General features: G+C 47.8%; 2 protein-coding genes across 4 annotated transcripts; both read right to left on the bottom strand.

Annotated features, from left to right (window-relative positions):
- Nucleotides 1-678: 678 nt before the first annotated feature.
- On the bottom strand, nt 679-4114 carry LOC140643640 (activated RNA polymerase II transcriptional coactivator p15-like). Its single transcript, XM_072845719.1, has 4 exons — nt 3963-4114; nt 3545-3661; nt 3203-3311; nt 679-1296 (listed from the first exon to the last, which is right to left on the bottom strand). The coding sequence occupies exons 1-4, from the start codon at nt 4029-4031 to the stop codon at nt 1217-1219; spliced, it is 375 nt and encodes a 124-aa protein (XP_072701820.1). The 5' UTR covers nt 4032-4114; the 3' UTR covers nt 679-1216.
- A 1292-nt stretch (nt 4115-5406) lies between these two features.
- NCLN (nicalin) lies at nt 5407-19511 on the bottom strand. Of its 3 annotated transcripts, XM_072845708.1 has the most exons (16): nt 19238-19511; nt 16076-16266; nt 15710-15854; nt 14983-15077; nt 14670-14750; nt 14354-14457; nt 13824-13912; nt 13502-13641; nt 12894-13072; nt 12592-12679; nt 12459-12497; nt 12179-12342; nt 11455-11508; nt 11286-11364; nt 9810-9909; nt 5407-6260 (listed from the first exon to the last, which is right to left on the bottom strand). In XM_072845708.1, the coding sequence occupies exons 1-15, from the start codon at nt 19416-19418 to the stop codon at nt 9850-9852; spliced, it is 1689 nt and encodes a 562-aa protein (XP_072701809.1). In that variant the 5' UTR covers nt 19419-19511; the 3' UTR covers nt 5407-6260; nt 9810-9849. The 3 variants fall into 3 exon arrangements, with proteins under 3 accessions (XP_072701809.1, XP_072701810.1, XP_072701808.1); XM_072845709.1 differs by having other exon boundaries at nt 5407-9909; nt 12179-12339; XM_072845707.1 differs by having other exon boundaries at nt 5407-9909; nt 19238-19510.
- Nucleotides 19512-20010: the final 499 nt, after the last annotated feature.

Raw genomic sequence — 20010 nt, 5'->3', positions numbered from 1 at the left:
GTTACAAATTCAGCATTTAGGAAAGCCTAGTTTCAATTCACTGCTCCACCCCACATATTCCACACAACCCTGAGCTGTTACAGCCCCAGCACCTCTATAGAGCAAGGGCCTTAGTACCTCCTACTTCACCAAGGTGTTGCAAGTGTCAGATATATTTAGGAGCATGAAGCATTCAGATACTATGGAAACCAGGGCAAGAGAAAAACCAAAAATAGATGGAAGACACAAGCTGTTGAAAAGTCTGGAAAAGTCTTGCTGAGGAAGGCTATGCTTGCTGCAGGTGATCCCAGAGTAGGATCCATTTAGATCTCAAGCATAAAATATCCTCTCTCCACTATTTCCACAGCTTGTCATTTTTCTCTGCCACAGGGAAAAGAATATTATTTTTCCTTTAATTTCACCTCTATTTGATAGGCCTCCTAATTACCAGTTCCTTTGAATGATTCACATTCTAGCTTGCCCTTCCCATGACCTGGAGTAGACTGCTGTCTGACTGCTTCTGTATAGCAGGATTATTGGAAACATATCATAAGCATAAACACTACAGAGCACTCTCCTTCTGAAAGGGAAGTCTAACAGCAACCTACAAAGAAGGGTGCCTGAAACAAAGAGTTGAGGTGCCAGCCTGTGAAACACTATGCCTCTCCTTTTTATAATGCAAATACATTTATTGTGCATATGTCACCCTCTACAGACAAACCAGTTGCTAAAGTGTAATAATCCCTTTCTTCACTCAAAAAAAACCCAAAACCACCAAACAACCCGCACCAACACAGAAAGTACTTGAAATAGCCAGAATGACATGTGGAGGAAACACAGAGGATGCCAACATGAGGTATACAAACCATCTTATTCAACAGTCAACCAGGTGGAAGACAGTAACAGATATAGAGCAGTTAAAGCACTCAAGGTAGACTGAAGCCATCCACCCCTGGAAAGCAAGGTTGGGCTCAAGTCCCTCACCAGCACAGACCTCAAGTCTGCTTGAGACTGGAGGTGCTGATCTCTCACTTCACAGCACTGGTTCTAGTTCCAGGTGCTCATTACAAGCTACTTTAAAATAGAAGAGTCTCTAGTCTTTTCAGCATGACCACCACCTCAGTGAGGAAACCCCAGCAAGGTGAGGGGAAGGCTCCAGATGAGAACCCTTGGCTTTATGGTTGTCAGTGCACTTAAGGGAAAGGAAACACATTGAAGGTATCCAAGGTTCTTCATCTTATAATTTCTTGACTGCAGCATCTATCTCAGGAATGATCTCCTTCAGCTGGTTCCACTGTTCTGCAGACAGGGCAATCCCTAGAAACAGCAGAAGGAGAGGTTTCAGAGGAGGCAAGGGGTAAGGATCAAGTAGCACGCCAGATTGGCTCCTTCAGACTAGCTACAGAAGGGAAAGTTGGAATCTGAGGCAGAGGCACAGACCAGAAACAGAAGCAGCCTTCTAAGCATGGCAGTTGTGCCAGCACTTCAGCATCCATATCAAGAAGTACTCAATGCTATCACAGAAGTACCATATGAGAATATAAGCTCAAATTGCCTTTCAAGAGTCCCACAGCCCCTTATAGCCTATTCCGTAGTATAAATTCCCATCCACATGAGCTGGGAAGAAATTCTAGGAGAACCTTACTCCACACAGCAGTTAGGACACCATCCATTCAACTGCCCAAAGGAAATAATGCCAACTCTAGCTCTATTTTAAAAAAACTGCTGCTAACAAGAAATCACTAGCGTGGCTTAAACACTAGAGAACAACTGGCTTCTTTTTAAACCCAGCAGAGATAAGGTCTTCATGTCCTGTCCCTCTCCCTTACAAAACAAACACGGTGGTGGTATTGCTGCGTGGGTTCCAGCCAGATGTTGTCAACTTGTTCCTTTTGGCTTTGTTAAGAATCACATTAAAGAACTAGGGCCCAAGCTTTATTAAATTCTCTAGATAAAGATCAGGGGCCAAGAACTCTTGAGAAAAACAGCAGAGGCAGTATTTAAATGAAAAAACATTTTCTCATGATCTCTGTTTTAACTGACAGCTCTTCTGTCTTACATTGTGGGTGTGCTTTTTCCAGCCTGGAAGGAGTCCACAATGCTCCTTTCCCTCTCTGCCCCCAATGGCACAGAAAAGCTTGAAGGCTTTGCTTCCCATTTTCATTGCAGGGTACACAGTTCCCTCTAAGTGAGTAATGTATACTTGTAACTTCTCTGAAAGAAATTTCTGGAAGGAAAACATGCTTAGTGGTTATGAAGCAAACCAAGCTGAAACAAATTCATCTGCCCTGACACAAAAATCTATAGCAAGGACCAAAAGGTTCCTCAAGAAACCCCACATCAATTGAATCTTTGCAGGGCACAACACAGAGGACAGGTGAAAAGAGTCCAGGGCCTGTGAACTACGAGGCAAACTGGCAAGTCACTGTCAAAGTCCCAAAGCAAAAGGCCTAAGTTGAGTGTCGATTCATCAGTTGAAGAGCTCTGGAGAGAAATGTGTCTTCCCTTCCCCAGCTGCCTTTGCTTGCATCACCTACTCAGGTAGTGCTGCTGCGATGGGCCACCCAAGTTGTGCCACCACATCACATCATCAGACACCTTGCCAAAAGAATAATGAATACCTAACACAGCAGCACTGGAGTGTCTTGGTAGGGATCCAGAGGGGTCTTAACCTTCCTGTCCCCACCTAGATAGGGAAGGATGGATTTACTTCTGGGAGGCTCTCCCTGTGCAACTCCATCATTACAGATTAGGGGCAAACACACAAAACGCCACCTTTTTGCCCTAGGCATCACCAAAGCACAAGTTTGTCAGCTAGTAGTTGGGCATAAGGAAGCAACATCATAGCCAGTGTTTTCAGCTTCCCCTAGTCCCACCTTGCAGCTCTGCCCCTGCCAACAGCCAGAGAAAGGACTGATCAGAGGTAGAACCAGAGTCTTGCACAGCAGCTTCCCGCACCGCTTCTCAGAGCGGTCCTGCCAAGCTCCAGATATCACTGGAGGCTCACACTCATTCTTTGTGCTTTTCTTCAGTTGTTGCTACCCAGGCTGAGAAAGTGCTAAACCCTCCGGTCTGGTTTGCTCAGCTCTCCAGTCCCTCAGCGTGGTGTGTGCAGGTTTCCCTACCACTGAGGGAGACAGGCTAGGCCAGAGCTGGACAGGCAGCAGCTGAGGCAGAAAGGCTGTTGCGACCCCCGGCTGCCGCCTCGCGAACACAGTTGTACCTTTCCTCCCTGGTCTCATGCTGCCCTCCTTGTCAGCGTAGAACTCCCTGACGTCCACGAGGACCTTCCCCTTGAAGCAGGACACTCTGACATAACGCATCTTCCCAATCTGCAGTGACACACAGCCTGCGTTAAACCCAGCCCTGCAACAAGCTGCTCCTCAGCCCACAGAGCCTGTTGGGTCAGTCAACATGCCAGAGGACTAGTGAAGGAAGAGCAGGCACTCCAGGCAGTCAGCTCAGCTACAGAAATGGTCTGCTACAAGTAGAGGAGATAGAGGAGAGACCTGTATAAAGAGAAGGAGGAAGATGTGTTCTTAGAGCAGATCCCTGCCCTCCATACCTGGAACATGCCCTCCTCTTCACTGCCTTGTCCCAGAGGTTTTTCTGTCACCTTTGAAGGTTTAGCCTCTGTTTTCAGCCTTTTCTCTGACTTAGAAGACATTTCTTTCTTTCTTTTCTAGAAAGAGAGATCACCGGTTTGAACAGCCTGCTCTGAGGAGCCACAGCCCTTCTCCTGGGCCGCACCTGAGCCTCCACAGCACACCAGTGCCACGGTCCACGGACGAGGCACACACGCTACTGGGCGCACTGCGACTGCCAGGTGCCTCTGCTGCCGGGGGGGGAGAAGGGGCGCCGCCGGGCCCCTGCCCCGCCTGCCCCGCGGCGCGGGCGGGAAAAGCGTACCGCCTGCCCTCGGGACCGAAACCCGAGCGGGGAGCTCTGCTGGCGGCTCTCCCTTCTCCCCAGGGGGGCAGTACCTTCCCCTCTTCCTCCTCCGGGCCGCTCTCCGAGCTGCTCGTCCCCGCCAACTCCTTGGCCTTAGGCATCCTACGGGAAGAGCCGCGCGTCACCGCCGGGCAGCCCAGGAGCGGACGGGGGGCGGCGGCGCCACCGGGCCCGCGCCAGGGGCGGGGCGGGGCGGGGCGGGGCGGGGCCTGCGCTGCCGCTGCCACCGCCCCCCCCGCCCTGCCCTGCCCTGCCCGTACCCGCCAGAGCGCGGCGCCCGCAGCCGGCCCGCGGCCTTCTGGAAGAGCCAAGCCCCGCCCCCCCGCCGCCCCCCAATCCCGCGGCTCCCTGCTCTTCCCCCAGTGCCCGCGCCCCCGCCAGCCGGCCAATCGCTGCGGCGCTGCCCGCGTACTCCGCCTCGTCCGCCGGCGGCCCTGCAGGCGGCCGGGCCGCGGCCCTCGGGGCGGCGGGGCTGGGGGCCCTGGCTCGTGTTGGGCTCAGGAGAGCGTTCTCTCCGCGCCACCGCGCTGAACCGGGCAGGGAGCCTGGAGGCCCGCGCGGCCCCGGAAGGCAGGTGACCGCCGCTGGGCTGAGCCACAGCCAGCAGGCGCCGGCCCGTCCCGCGTGCGGCTGTCCTGCCGGCGGGCACCGGAACATGCTCCAGCCGCCTCGGAACCAGCTCGGCAGCGAGCTGGGCTTCCCCGCCCTGCCCCAAATCACCGTCAGGGAACACCGGGGACACAGCAGAGAAAGGCATTTCCGGGACCCAGTGGCTTCGGGGCCCCTGCAGCAGAAGGCCCGGCCTCCTTCAGCCAGCCTGCAGCGGAGCCGAACATCCCAGCTGGGCAAGGCACCCACCGAAACTTGACTTTGTGCATCCTTGCAACACATGGGGGAAGGTGGGGCAGCTGATGCTTGAAAGGAAGGTCTTACTAAGGAGAGCCCCTTAGATACTTGAGCATTACAAGGAGGCAGAATGAAAGCACAAGCTCCATCTTTCCCCTTCTGTTGTGTTTAGGGCAGTTTCCCGCTCTACAACTACAACCGCTATGGTTTGTGAGGCTTGGACTGACTCATGCTCAGGGAACAGATCTCTCGCAATGTTTAGAATCTGAATGAATAGTTTATAAGTGTTCAAAAAGTCCTTTGGTAATGACAGAGGCACAACAATCTACCACTAGCACGCAGTGTGTTGGCTTCTCAGGTAGCCCGTTTTTCACAGTATCGAAGCTGTGTTGCACAGACACTTTAATTGCTTCAAATGAGCATGAACCTTTCGAAAAAAGGGGAATTTGCTCACCTCCAGGTGCTGGAATCTTGCTCAGGGTCTGTCATACTATTTTACTTTTGACTATACAGAAGGGATGATGTAAGCTCTTAAACATATGCCCCTTTTTGCAGGGGGTCTATTCCTTCAAATAATGCAAGGAGATTCCAGGTTTTTTAGCTTCCAGCAGCAAATAGTTCTCCACCAAATCTGTTCATCAAACCTACTCACTCAGTTTATTTTTCCAAGGGAAAAAGGGACAAACAAATAAGGAAATGAAAAATGTTAAAATACTTAAATATTATTACATTTATAGTCAGAAAAAAATATGTAAATCAACTGCATTGAATTTTCTATTAGTTTTTAAATATTCACCTCAATATACATTTGTTCTTTAGGACACACAAGAGATAAATAATTGAGTTAACATTGCCAGATAAATCAACTCTTTTTCCTGAGCCGCACATATTCCAGATTATAACCTTGAAGTTGCTATCCAATAACTACAAATGGAAACTAAACAGATCAAAGTGAGCAAGCAGGAGCCCACACTTGAGTACCCAGATGCCCAATTTACTGAGACATATAGTAGTACCCCCATCATTTCAGATTGGCAAGTCAAGACTGAATGGTTCTTAAACGATAACCCAGCTTGCCCACAAGGTGCAGGAGAAGCTCAGTATTTTGGCTTGTGCTATGAACAACGCGAGAGCTCATGATTTAAAACAAACAAACAAACAAACAAACCACCCCTTCCCCCCCAAACCGAGCCCCACAACAACTTTGGGTATCTGTGGCTTTAAACATCTAAATAGATTGTGGTGACTCCTCCAGCCACAGATAACGGGGTACCTATTTCCGTTTTGGCTTCAGGGTCTTTCCTCTTAGCACTGAGTACAAGGGTGGAGTTCATATTGCACAGTAGTACTTATTTCATAACAATGAACCAGCCTCTTATTCAGGAGATCAACTACAATAGTCCAAACTACTTGCATACAATCCCCATTAGTGCCTGTGCGGGTGGGAGTGGACAGAAGGAATGAACAGCTTCAGTGCTTAAATCCTGTTGGAAAACCAGATTTTTATGAGCTGCAGACTCTGACAGCACCAGAACAACAGGTAAAGTCAGACAGACAGCAAAGAAAATTGTTTTATGGCTAGAAGCATCAACTCCTAGCCACTTGGACATATGGATATATGGACATATGCTTTCCATGCTTCTTCCTTCCAGGCCAGGCAAACTCCTGATTAAAAAGACAGGTAAAAATAGGGGCAACAAGAATCAGCTACAGAGAGCTCTTCTGCAATGTTGTAGAGAACTTTTATTTTACCAGAACAGCTGTTGGATTTCTGCCTTTGCGTGTCATATTGGTGACAGAATTAATCAGATATGCTGCAGTATGGATCAGCACCATTCTTCTTGTTTTTTCAAAACCTAGCAGAATAGCAGGGTCTATTTACGAGCTTCTCTGTCAGCTTCCCAAAGGAAACAGCAATGTGGGAACTAAGTTCACTCCCAGGATAAGCACTCTGTTCTAGCTATGAGAAAGTTGGAATCTGACTATCTCAGATTTGAGTATATAACGTTTCAGTGCACATGCGCTTTGATCAAAAGCACAAACCCTTGTCTGTAGTAAAAACTACTTTCTATGGCAGCCAGCTAGCGATACACAAAATGCATCCAATCAGATTATAGGACAAATTACCCTCGTGTGGGAGAGCGATGTACTATCCCAAATGCCCTTCAGGTTTATGAACTCTCCTCATTTACGTCTATCTATGTTTCTTTTAGATAGCTGCCACTGGCTTCTGCCACTGCATCAGGAATGTTAGCAGTTTATTGCTGAGACCACAAGGAGCTAAAGTGTTTGCTTTAATGCTACAATCTTGACAGGGACATAGCTGCAACCACACTGGGTTGCCTTGGTGGAAGTTTATGACTCTGAACTTTGAGCTTGTCATCTGGAAGACTGAAGGTTGACAGTCTCCACTGCAAGGAAGAATGCTCTGGGCCTGCTCTGTTCTCTCTTGCCCACTACTTGCAAATTTTATAGGCATCAAGTCAAGCTGCAGCAGGATTGCTAATAATTTTGTTTTTTCTATTTTTCTCAGTGAAGTAATGGAGTTTAGTTAAGCCTGGTTAAGCAATCTGCTGGATTGGAGGGAACACCCCCTCTCCAAGTGTAACACACTAGAAATGTATGATGCAGCTGGAGGCCTCCGAAACTACTTCCAGATATTCAGAACCTACAGAGAAGTTCTTCAGATAGCCACTGTACTGTGCATGTTCTGAACCTACACAGTCCAGAGCATGCACCTTCCCGTAGCACAACATATGTAGTCTCTAAGGGAAGAGCATAAAAGCCAGTGGAAAACAATCAAGGCTCGTCTTCCAGCCACTCCAGCAATTTCTGAAGTCATTATAAATTCATTTGGCAGAGGAGTGTCACAAACACTTCATACATACAGAGAGACATATTTTAAATAAGCACTCAAAAGATCAGAAAAAGGCAAGTTTCCCTGGAGGGCTGATATTTCAGGAGTGCTTGGTACCATGCCACCTGCTGATATTACAGTGAGCCACTGACATCAGCATGCTCTCCTGGAAAAGAAAAGACCCTTCAAAAGAACAAGTTGCTACACATTTAAAGTAGCAGAAAGCACACGTCATGGGGTAAGGTTACTCCAAGAAGGAGACTGCAGTGAAACAAACAAAGATGGATGGAAATCAGTGCTTTGGTCCCCATCCAAAGGACAAGGACAGTGACTGGCCACAACAACCCCTTTTCTTTTCTAAGAAGTGCGTGCACAGCAGCTGTGGTGCAGACAAGGATGCACAGCTTGACTTTTCCTTGCATACAAAAAAAGGGTACAACTTCATTCAAACCCACAAGAGCTTTTCAGCCTCTGTAAAAGATGCTATTTTAAATACAAGTAGTCATTTTTAAAAAAAGGTAGTCACCGTGGCATGTGAAGAGACCTCATGTGCATAGAACAAATTACAGAAAGGAGTGGCAGGACAGTAGTATTCAATCAGGACATCTTCTAGAACTACAACTAGCCTAGGACTTGTAGTCAGTATCTTGATATATTTTCCAGAAGGAACTGGAGGGTAAACAAAGTGCAACACTGCCCAGAAAGGGCATTCAGCTCTCACCAGAAAGTGGTGACAAGTACCCTACTTACCTTGGATGATGGAATTCAGGAAAGGCTTAAATGTAAGACGATGACAATGCTTGAGCAACTGGTTACCTGACCCTCCTGATCTTTGCACAGCACTGGCAACTATTTGGGGCAACTACATAGCGCTCTCCATCCAGAAGCATCGGCAAACTAAAAATAAGGCTTGCTCAAGGATAAAAGTAACAGAAAGCCTGTGTTCCAAGATACACTCTTTTAGGCACAGTCCTAGAAACAGCCATGTTTAAAATGACATTCATAAAACTTCATTTTTTGTTTTGTTTTGCTTTTTAATTGCTAAGTGACCTGCCTCCCTTCGTCCTGGGGGTAGCACATGAAAGGACAGCAACAAGCACTTTGGAAACTTGCTCATATGTGCAGGCCAGGAATGGTGTTTCTAGAAATAACAGAGCTGAAAAATGTGAAATGAGACCCTGAGATACAGGTGAACATGGGAAAACACTCCCAAAATCCAGAACCCATCTGGAAGTGAAAACTGAGGAATGAAGACTGAAGGGATTACAGACCAGAGCTCAGCAGGAGCTAGGCTGCTCTTGCTGTTAATATAACCAGCTCGTTTAAATACATGGAACAGCACAGAACATGATCCTGCAGCAGTTGGGACTGTAGAGCACCCCTTAAAAACCAAGCAAGAGTTTAGCACAGAGTGGTGGCAGCCGTGAACTGTTTGAGGACCATAAGCTTTAAGAGAAATCAAGTACACAGCAAAATGCATCCTCCAATAGAGACAGGAGAGAACCTGTCCTGGTAAGAACCTTAAATGCAAGGAACCCGTTTTAACAATCTTTCCTCATTCTGTCAGTAACAGTCAAGATTGTTTACAGTGTGCCTCCTAAAAGGGAATGAGTTATGCACAGTCTAAACGAAATGTAAGAAGATGCTTGCTGCAGACACTGCTTGCTCAGCACGCCTTCCTAAAGCCAGGCAGTGAACTTAAGGAAGAGGTGCCATAAGAAAACATGCTAATAGTATTCTCTTTAATTTGCATGTGCACCTTTTTTTTTTTTTTTTCTTTTAAACAACTGCTCTGAGTCCTTGTTTGCTGGGCAGAGATAACACATCACTCTACTCTGTAGTTTCAGTTTCCAAGTTGGCTGTATGGCACATGTGTCCATGAAGGTGCTGGACTTGGTTTTACACTCATAGAAGCTGCTCAGAATCAGCCGTTCAGTGTTTAAACAACCTGCAGGAACTACCAAAGTCTCTGAGCCTCTCCCTCACCAAAAAATAAAGGAAAACAGACATGGTGCAACTCAGGGGAAGAAGGTGAAGAAAAGCACTTAAAAGGTGCACAAGAGTTAAAATTTCATTTTCTTTCTGCCTTCCTCCCCTCTATAGAGTAGCAAAGAGGAGACAGAGGAAGAGAAACAGCAGGATTCAATGGAAGGCAGAAGGTTCCTGATGGGCTCACCGATGGCTCAGTGCTGCTGTATGGGTGATGACTCGTTGCTTCACTGCTGCTTGGTTTTAAGGGATAATCTCTGTATCATCTTGTAAAGGAGACCAAAGTGCTGCAAACAGAAGGAAAATAAGTAACCATGAGTCCTTATAAATTCTAATAAAATGACTGTGTTCTACACAGAGACAAAACTTACTAGAAGGCTTAAAACAATACTAATGTGCAAACGCAATACCTTGTTTGGATCATTCACTAGCACTCTCATCCTGAAGACAGAGTGGGACTTGGTGAATTAGGAGGAATTATTACAATGAAGCCAGTTACTTGAAGTTGTACAGAAAGTGACAGCTTACAGAAGCATTTGTGCAGGCCTGTATCACCCCCATTGTGAAGATGCAATCACTTGTTAAAGATTTTACATTTTTTGATGCAATTCTGTTCCTTTTGAAGGGGAGGAGAAAGCTTCAGATTTCAACACATGCATGATACTGGTCACTACAGAAACACTGCTGCTAGCAGTTTCAGGAGTGTAAAAATGAACCAGGCAAACACAGAGATTCCCAGTAGTTCACAATCCTTTAACTGGATCTTCTCTTTCACCATTTTACTACTGACTTAGAAATTCGCTTAATTCCTCCTTTGATTCTGCTTTGATTAATTGCATTTTGATAACAGCTACTTCAGATATTTGACAGATATAACAAGAACCAGGCTTCAAATAATTTGTAATAACAAACGTAATGAAGATAGCTGACAGAAATCAAAGTATATGTTTTCACTCCTGTTTATGTTGTTACATCGGATTTTTAAATGCTTGTTGTTTCCCCAAACAAATAATAAACACAAATAACATGAAGAGATCAAAATTTAGATTGACCTAAAATGCTTCCCTTTCATTCACGTTCTTTAGAGAACCCAGCCAGGATCAGAAGCCTAGCTCATAGTGGCTTTGTTAACACTTAAACAAAAACACTAAATTTAAGCTGTCTGGCCAAGGCATGGAGTATCACATTTCCAGGAGCATGGACATAGGATGTATTTATGGTTTCACTGAAAAAAACCCAAACCAAAACCCTGAAGATGCATTTCTAAGCTGCATCCCAAGTTCAGATACCGGAAGGATCTCCTAACACTCCTAACTTACTACAAGCTGCAAACCTTTAACATTACAGCAGAAACCTTGAGAAGTTTCAGTCTGAAGCTGTTACACAGACAAAATAGCTTAACAAGTGAGTTGTGCATGTCCTTGACCAAGAGAAGGAGATCTATAAAATAGTTTTGCACTAGAATGGCAAGAGATTGCCTTCAGCACAGACAACTGAGATACTCAAAAACATACACATCAAAACAGCCAGCCATTTTGGATTACTACTTTTAGAGTGGGGTGGCATTATTGTTCCAACTTTGGTGCTGGGACTGTGTGAGCACCAGTTACTGTAGCTAGCATGACTCATGAGGAAAATAATACTCCTGCTTCTCTTCTCTTACCTGCACTGCAACATAGGCAACACCAAGGTAGGCTGCGATACAGACAGCCAGAAGCAGGTCAAAGATCGCTGGCTTGACCCTGCAATAAAAAAAGAACACATGAAATTGCTACAGCAGGTACTGCCACAGAGTGAGACAATAGCCCAACATGCCCAAGGGAATTCCATACCTGTATGCGTTCATCACCTGTTTCAGCTGGTCATAGAAAACAAACTCAGGGTCCCTGGGAAAAGAAGAATTCTTCAGGTTGTATTACACTTCTTGACACTGCAGTAAGGACAGCCCAGACTGCTGTTCCCAAGGAGTTCATCCAACCAGAGACAGGTAAGCATACCAGTTTTGCATACTTTGCATACCAGTTTTGAACTGATTTTAGTTGTCAAACTAAAATTTCTTTTCTTTTCCTTTCCTTTTCTTTTCCTACAATCAGAAGCCTAAGGATACGATTCAGAACACATGTTGTTCAGCTGTCTCAGAAGAGGCACATGGAAGATGCCTCGCTGGATTCATTAAACTGCTTCAACCCAAGCAGGTTAGACAGCATGGAAGCTGCCTTTTTGCAATTAAGGAAAGCTTTCTAGGGGACCTGAGTCTTTTCCTGCATTCAGAGAGAAGCAGCACTCAGAGTGGGAAGGGTGGAACCAAAACAGTGAAAAAACAAGCTCTTCAGACAGAGGGAGCTGCTGGGAGTTGTTATTGTGCTGTGAGGAACAATAAAGAGCTTTCTCTGTGAGAACAGAGAGCACAAACCAAAACTGACAGGAGAGCAGAAAAGAGCAATCACTTCCAGCTACATGCCACGAAGCCAGGAAAGCTGCAGCTCGGAGACAAAGTTTATTGGAGTGGAAAGCCAGTTTGCATGCCCTGGCTGGTTCCTTCACCTCTTTTCTTACCGTTTGTCTGCCTTAACATGATGCTGTTTGACATCCTTCAGGTAGCGACCCATATAATATTCTAAGGTGTTGAGGAAGGTGCTGTCTTTATCAATCAGCTGGGCAGCCCTGGGCTGACTGCTCAGCCAGTCCATCACTGATTCTAGTTGCTCCTGCTGGATCTGCTGCAGAAAAATACCACCAAAGAAAGGGAGTCAACCACACATATGCTGAGACCAGACCTCTCTCCCAGACTCTCGATTCCTTCTTCCCACGGGTTTCAAAAATGCACTGTGCTCACCATCTGATCCGTGAAGATCTGCAGATCTGCAGGTGCTCCCTGCAAGGGAAAGAAAAACCCCAGGCTATTGGTGAGAGCAAGCTTGGTTGGACAGGACAAATCTGGCTAGCACTGCATGATGGGCAGCTCTTACCTTGTCTGTTAGGTTGTAGATGACCCTTGTCAGAGCCTCAGCAATGATCCTAGTATTCCTGGTTAGTGCCTTAGTGTCTATTCGTGCCCTAAAGCAAAAGAGGGGATTATGAACTTGTCAATGGGATCAGCTTCCTCTAGAAATCACCCTTTTTCACTGCATCAAGCATAAGCCTGAATCCAGAGCCCAACTCCCAGTGTTCTTCCCCCATCCATTGACCATCAGAACAGCACAAGCAGTCATGAAGCCAATTTGTGTTTACAGGCTGGATTTCACCTGCAGCCTTCCCTAAGGCCTCTAACCTCCTATCCATGATGCTATTGCGCAGGCTGTCGCGGTGGCTCTCCAGATGGGAGATGGTGAATGCTGGCAAGCGTCGGATTGCAAAACGCTCATGCTCCCATGCCAGCATGTCCTCGGCCAAGTTTATCTTCTTGTGCACCATGGAAAACTTCACCTCTGGGAACTGGGTTGCAACAACCTGAGGGAAAGCACAAGCCATCCAAGGTGTCATGCTGTCCACTGCATAGTCCTATCTTGCACTGCCCAGTCCACCTAGACCCATTTTTTTTTGTGTTCTAGAAGGTAAACACACTTCCACCTGTAAGGTGCAGTTACTGCCATTAAAAAGCTGTTTTAACATCAAAAAAGCTGTTTTAATATCACTACAGGGTAGCTGTTGCAAGCAACAAGCCATAAGGAAGTGACTGGAAAATGCAGCAGATCTAATCTGCTTCATTTGGGACTGTAGCATGAGGATTTGTCTGCACTTCAAATCACATGACCGTAAACAATACGTGAAATATTTCAATGGCGCACCCTTTCTTCACGTCTTCCTTCCTCTCTTGGAGAGCTGCAGCTCCCCATAGTAAGTCCCAAGTTCCCATCTACCTAAAATGCTTTTCATTACCATCTCCAGTTCTCTCAGAAACGCATGCTGCAAGGTCCCCTCCTTGGGAGGCTTTGAGACATGGAGATGAAGGCTATTGCCTCGGCCCAGAGTATCAAGGCAGAGAACAAATGCTACGTTGTCCTGCAGCAGGCTGGAATCTGGAACAGAAAAATCCAAACCTTTATTGCTATGTTTTGTGCTGGGATTTCCATCCCAAAAAAGCAAGGCGATTCTCAACAAGGAGATTCTCACAGGAGGGCTGGCATACTAGACACTTAACACAATCGTATTAACAGAGGCCTTGCCACAGAACATGCTGGAATGCCAGCCCCTTACTCACCAGTGTGGTCCAAATTGTCTTCCAGCCACCGCTTGGTTCCTTGATAATTAAACTTGCCACCTCCAGATGCAAAGAACAGCAAGTTATACCTGCCCATCAAAGACAACAGAAAAGTGTTAGCACACTGCACTCCATGGCTAAAGAACTTCTTTACTCAGCCTTGGAGGTGTGGCGAAATCACAACAGCTAGCACTTGACATTCAAGGCAAACTGTCCATTAACAAACGCTTCCTATGTGCCACATACTAAGGTAATGGCAGGACAGGGGTAAAGGGGTGGAGTTCCCAGTGCGTGAGGATGGAATCTACTTCCCGCATCACTCCCACCACTTGTCCCCAAGCTTGAGCAGAGCTACAGCAAAGAAACCAAAGGAAGGAGCTTGGCCATTAACAGCAGCTGCACTCGGAGGGAAGCAAAACAGAGCAAAGGAAGTAAAAGACTGCTTGTAACACTCTACAGGTCTGCAGCAAAAGGCCTTCTTATCTAATCTCAGCTACACACATTCAACCAAGAATAGGGCAGTTTCTTACCCAGCATGGGTACGTCTGTAGGTGTAGAGACGGGAAAACAGCCTGGCTAGTTCCAGTAGCACTGAGATACCACTGCCATTGGAGTCAGCACCATGTGACAGCCACTGCAGGATGAAGTGGGACAGAGACAAGGTGACAACCCTACACTATTCTCACATACCAGAACAGCCTTCAAGATAGCACACCACCATGCTCCACTTATAACTGTCCCATGTCTTTAAAGCCAAGAAAAAACATAAGGGTAGAGATCACATAGGAAAAAAAGACAGGAACACACAGACAGGAACAGAGAGCTGCAGGAAGAAAGAATACTCACTGGAGCCACTCCAAAAGAATCATAGTGGGCAACTATCACAACAGTGGGCAGATCTTCTCCACCCAGCCCCGTAAGCCTTCCCTGCAGAGGAAAGAGATCAGTGTCACTCGTCGTCACCCTTTGTGCACCTGTACGAAGACAGCCTGAATTCTACATGCCTGTTGAGTATGCAGTGGCCTCAGTTCTGAAGACTTCAGATACTTACCTAGCTGAGACTCCCCTGACTTCCCCTATCAGTCCAAATGCCTGATGAATTCCCAATAAAAGAAGGCATACCATCAATGTTACCAGTTTGAATCCGTATACAACTCACCTCCACGCTGGGTATGAGCCAGTCATTGATAGCTTTGCTTTGAGCCCCGCTGGTCACCATCTGGAAGCCATTGGCAGTTGCCGTGTGCAGCAGAACTAGAACAAAAAAAAAAGTACACCTGGGGGAGTTTCATCCCTTTTTTTCCCTTGCTAACTGAGCTCTGGAGAGACAAGCTTTAAACCATTTAAGCCCTCTCACTTGTGGCTTTTGTTTATGCATTGACATGGAATCCTGCTTACCATGCATTTTTGTTCTGTGCTGAAATCCCAATATTTTGAGCTGGCTAAAATGAAAACTTTTCTCCAGCAGTCCTAAAGTTAATCATGAGCAGCAGGTCAGTAAGATAGTAAAGTTATTTACAGGGGAATACCTGGAAGCAGTGAACTGACTTGTGGTCAAACAAAAAGCTTCAGCTTCTACCAACACGCTGTAGTCACTTAACATCTTCAACGTTGTTTTTAACTAGAGTTTTTGCTTTCTAGCTTACTTGCAAGAGTGTGAAGCTGAGAACTCACTCCATGCAACTGTATTTCCAAATATAGTCAAGTAATATTCTCTCTTATACTGTGTTTTTCTTCCATTAAATCTCAAAGCACTTTAACAAAGACAGAATAAACATGAAGGCAACAGAACACTGGTTCATGGTGCGTACGAGACAGCAGACTGCTCCCAGAGATGGCATCAGGACTGTCTTCCTCTAAACCTTTCCCCCACTGTTAGAACTCACCTTCTGCAGCCGAGGCAGAACCCTGCGATGCAGAAGCAGCCCGCGTTTGTTCATAGATAGACAGCAACTCTTCATCTTCCACTGCAAAGTAGACTGGCACAATGGTTTCCATAGCAAGCATTTCTGGCTCTATCTCCATGAATTGCTGAGGATTTAAGTGAGACACAAACTTAGCATCTGCTAAACATGCAAGAGGGCAGAAAAAAATTAACAACCAAAGCAGAGAGAGAAAGGTAAGTTTTAAAATTAGAATATGATTTGTTGTGCATTACAACAGGAGCTTTCAGTCCTACTGCAACCTACGCCTCTCTCCCTCTCAAATACATCTCCCATTGGAAGAGAAAGGGAATGTTGTGGTTTTTTTACCCTTACAACGTCCTGTGGGACAGAAGAGATAGATCGCGGCAAGATGATCACCACAGCACCAGCTGACTGGCGGAGAGCCTTCTGGTACTGCTCATAGGAGAAATCCACAAGCCGCATCATGACGCAGCGGCGGCTCAGGACGTCCGCTTCTACAGTACGGGCTTCTGTGTTAAGCACTGCGCTCCTGGTGCCTGTGAGGAGAGAACAGCAAGAGGTTTTGTAAGTTATTTCATCACATCCCCTTTGCTTGAGCCTAGCTCTGTCTCAGAACAGTCTTGGTGACAGTCTGATGAACTTCAGAGTAGCCGGGACCTGCAGAAAGCTAAGTTCATCTCTTTCCCCTTGTCCAAGAAGGAACAGAGATCTGTGGGTTATTTCCTTGCATCCATCAGAGCAACATCTGTGCAGCCATGTCCTGCCAGGCTCCCCTTACTCCAGCACTATACAGCCTCAACCACCTTCTAGTCTTCCTCCCCACCAGAACCATACAGGCTACCTGTTTGCTCACCTGCACCCAATACCTGCAGACAGCAAAATATGTGGAGAAAGCCTGGCCTCTTGCTATGCAGCCTACTGCATCCTCCAGCTGTATGATCATGTCTGCAAGCAGAGGATGCAAGCTATGCAGAACCAGTTTGTAAAAGGACACAAGGCTACCCCATGTCCATTCAAAGGGCTGTTCTAGCTCACCCACTGGGACGTTTCTGTGGCTGAGAAAATTACAAGTGAGCAGGATGCTTCTAACCGCTCTCTCTCTCTCCTACTCTCAGTTTCAGCATATCAAATCCCCCACATGAAAATGCAATCCTTTGGGAGAACAGCAGTCTGGAGGCTTGCCAGCAGCTCCAGCATTTTCCAAGAGAGGACCACAAGGACATCCTGTATAAATAGAGACGTTCAAATCCACCTTACAATTTGTAATGCTCCAAATCCAACTTCTTCTATAACTCTGGCACCTACATCGAAGACTGCATCACACTGGGTCCCCAAGCAGCCAGGGAAGGAGCAAGGTGCTCCAGAAGGCATCTCAGCCTATGCCAAATAGGAGTGTTGCTAAAGGTTGGATTTAAACCCAGCTTAACTTAACTCTAACATTAGTTTGGTCTCATCAAAAGGTCAAATCACCTGAACAAGAAAAACCTGTACTTCCACTGCATAGTATCAGTGAGGGCCATACACCCAGAAATGGAGTTAAGGCACAACCTAAATTCTCCACATAGAGCTCCTACACTGTATAACAAATATTAATAGCAGCGCCTCCCCCAATCAGAGAAAAACAATCCATAATGAGGATAACTCCTCCATCATTCCCAAAACAATGATGCGTAAACGTAGCAAAGTATGGATCCAGAGTTCTGCTCCCAGCACAACCCTCTGATATCTAAGCAGAGCAGACCCAGCGGTATTTTCTGACAGCATGGCAAGACAAGTTGATTTTCTTTAGTTTCTCTACAGAGAGCTGTTTAATAATTGTTCATTTACAATCTAAAGAACTCTATTCTAATAGTATTAGAAGTCATCCAAGTTTGTTCTTCAATTGCTCTATGACTGATGTTGACAAAAAACTCTTCTCCCCCCTGCAAGAAAAGGCTCAGCAGCAATCTCTATTTGGTCTTTTTGGATAAGAATATGAGAATCTGGAACAACAAATAGCTTTTATCCTGAAGGACATGTGGCCTCAGAACACACATGGAACAGGAACATCAGCTACCCAAAGGGGCTGACAAGGAACAAAGGAAATACACACAATCCACCAAGCTAAAAGGCTCCAGAAAAAGAAACAGCATAAAAAGTTAATTGCAAGCATCTTAAAAAACAATGTGTGGCTTTTCAAGAGTTCACAAAATATTCCAAAATATGTTCTGAGCACTTGGCTAGAGAGAACACTTAGCCAACCAAAGTCAAAGCCAGCCGAAACAAATGCCTGCTACCCCCATTAAGCCTGCCAATAAAGATTTACCACCACATGAGAAAAGAGCTAGCTTAAAACCCCCATGAGAGAGCCTACCTCAGATCTAGTGAGGTTCTCAACAAAGAGGTCTCAAGATGTGGACACATTTTGAGAAACAGTGATGGAAGAACCCAGAAATAATTTCAGATATTCAGAAGCCACCAGCAGTGTCTGTAGTGTTTATGAAGCATGCACGCATAGCTGGCATTTCATAACTTCTACCGATGTTTGATCTTATGAAGATCTGAAAGATCTAGAGACAGAGTCTCATGGACAGCACAGAATAAATGTGGGGCTGTAATGCCAGACTGTTAACAGATGTCTGAAACTTAGGCCACAAAACAGACCGCAGGCAGAGTCACTGACAGACAGAACACATGCCCTGATCTGGAATAAATACCTACGGAAGACTCAGAAACAACAATTGATTCTGGGTTAGTAAGTACAGGGGGGTGGAGGCTAAGGGTTACAACACTTCAATGCTTCACAGAACAGGTTGTGTTTCTCACTCAGAAAGGACAAAAAAAGGTGTTGCACAATCGGCAGCCTGGAAACAAGAGAACAGAGGAACTGGAAGTCAATCGTAACATAAAGGAAGAACTGTAAAAGAAAGGACTCTCAAATGAGGAGACATTGGAGTAACAGACACTGCTAATTGAGATTGAAGAAGAGGCTGAAGAGCGAAGAATCAACCTGTCAATAGAGGAGTCAAAGGCAAGAGAACAAAACTGAGCTCAGGACCAAGTTCCCCAGTACGCAGGAGGGCTGCAGCTGGACTACGTGAAACACAGGCAGTTCAGCCCACAGGGAGCCTGCAAGGACACGCCAAGGTTCTCGGACACCGATGTGGCAGCTCTCGGCACTCTCCTGCTCGTGCTGAGACTGAGCAGCAAAACTCGGCCAGACGGGGCCCGCCTACGGCCTCCACTGGGTCTGGGCCCAGACCCGGGCCGGGCTGCAGCCTCCCAGGGCCCTCCGAGCTCTCCTGCAGCCTCCCCTGGGCTGCGTCGCCCTCCCCAGGCCGCCTGCAGCTCCGCGGGGTCGGGGCTCTTCCCCGGGCCGCCTGCAGCTCTCTCCCCGGGGTCGGGACTCTTCCCAGGGCCCCACCGGCCCTGAAGGGGGCCGCTGCCGGCATCCGCCCTCCCGGAGGACCGAGGCCTAGCGCAGGCCGGTGGCCGAACCGCGCCCGGCCGGGCCGTGCACTCTCTCACCGTAGGGCTGCCCGCCCAGCTCGTACTGCTGCATGCGGTAGACCGTGAACTCGTGGGCGGCCTCGGCGGCGGGCGGCGGGCCCAGGAGCAGAAGCACGGCGGGCACGAAGAGCAGGAAGCTGAGCGGCAGGCACGAGGCCTTCAGCACCGACTCCAGCACCTCGCCCGCCTCCTCCAGCATCGCCGCGGCCCCGGCCCCGCCGCTGCGGCCTGCTCCACTGGCACTCACGGCACGCACGACGCGGCGAGGCACGCACGACGCGGCACGCGTCCCCCGCGGTCTGCCGGGAGCTGTAGTTCGGGCGCCGCCGCAAGGGGCGCTGGGAGCTGTAGTCGCGGCAGCCCGGGCAGTGGCGTTGCCGCCCTGCCTGGCCTGCAGGGGGCGCTCCGCTTCGCAGCGGCGGTGCCGGCGGCTGCGGCCGGGTCGGGCCCGCGGCGCCCACAGCGGCGGCCCGCCCGGCGCCGCCCCTCGCCCGGGCGCTGGCTGCCGTCCACAGCGCTCGCTCCCGCCGCTGTCCGCGCCGACCGCCGGGCGCTGATGGCCCGCGGCAGTGGGAACTGTGAACCGAACCCACGGAGTCGCCGAACAGCGGCGGAGAAAGTGCCCGGTGCCGGCGCGTGTGCGGGGCACAGCGCAGCACCTCCCCGGGCCGTGCTGCCTCCGGCTGTGCCGCCCTGGGAACGGGACGGAGGGGGGGGGACGGGGGCTCCCGCCGTCCCCGGGAGTGGGGTGATCCCGCTGCCCCGGGAACGGGACGGGGGGCTCCAGCTGT

Source organism: Ciconia boyciana, chromosome 24 (genome assembly GCF_034638445.1).
Source record: "Ciconia boyciana chromosome 24, ASM3463844v1, whole genome shotgun sequence".
NCBI classification, from domain to species: domain Eukaryota; kingdom Metazoa; phylum Chordata; class Aves; order Ciconiiformes; family Ciconiidae; genus Ciconia; species Ciconia boyciana.
This window is presented reverse-complemented; position numbering and strand designations above follow the sequence as displayed.

What these genes read in the sequence shown, in the direction of transcription:
- NCLN (XM_072845708.1), bottom strand. Translation starts at nt 19,418, where the DNA reads ATGCTGGAGGAGGCGGGCGAGGTGCTGGAGTCGGTGCTGAAGGCCTCG. An exon ending in TACAGACGTACCCATGCTGG is followed by an intron (nt 13,913 to 14,353) that starts GTAAGAAACTGC and finishes TTTGATGGGCAG; the next exon opens with GTATAACTTGCTGTTCTTTG. An exon ending in TTCTGAGAGAACTGGAGATG is followed by an intron (nt 13,073 to 13,501) that starts GTAATGAAAAGC and finishes GCTTTCCCTCAG; the next exon opens with GTTGTTGCAACCCAGTTCCC.
- LOC140643640 (XM_072845719.1), bottom strand. Translation starts at nt 4,031, where the DNA reads ATGCCTAAGGCCAAGGAGTTGGCGGGGACGAGCAGCTCGGAGAGCGGC. An exon ending in CGGAGGAGGAAGAGGGGAAG is followed by an intron (nt 3,662 to 3,962) that starts GTACTGCCCCCC and finishes CTCTCTTTCTAG; the next exon opens with AAAAGAAAGAAAGAAATGTC. An exon ending in AAGAGGAGGGCATGTTCCAG is followed by an intron (nt 3,312 to 3,544) that starts GTATGGAGGGCA and finishes GTGTCACTGCAG; the next exon opens with ATTGGGAAGATGCGTTATGT.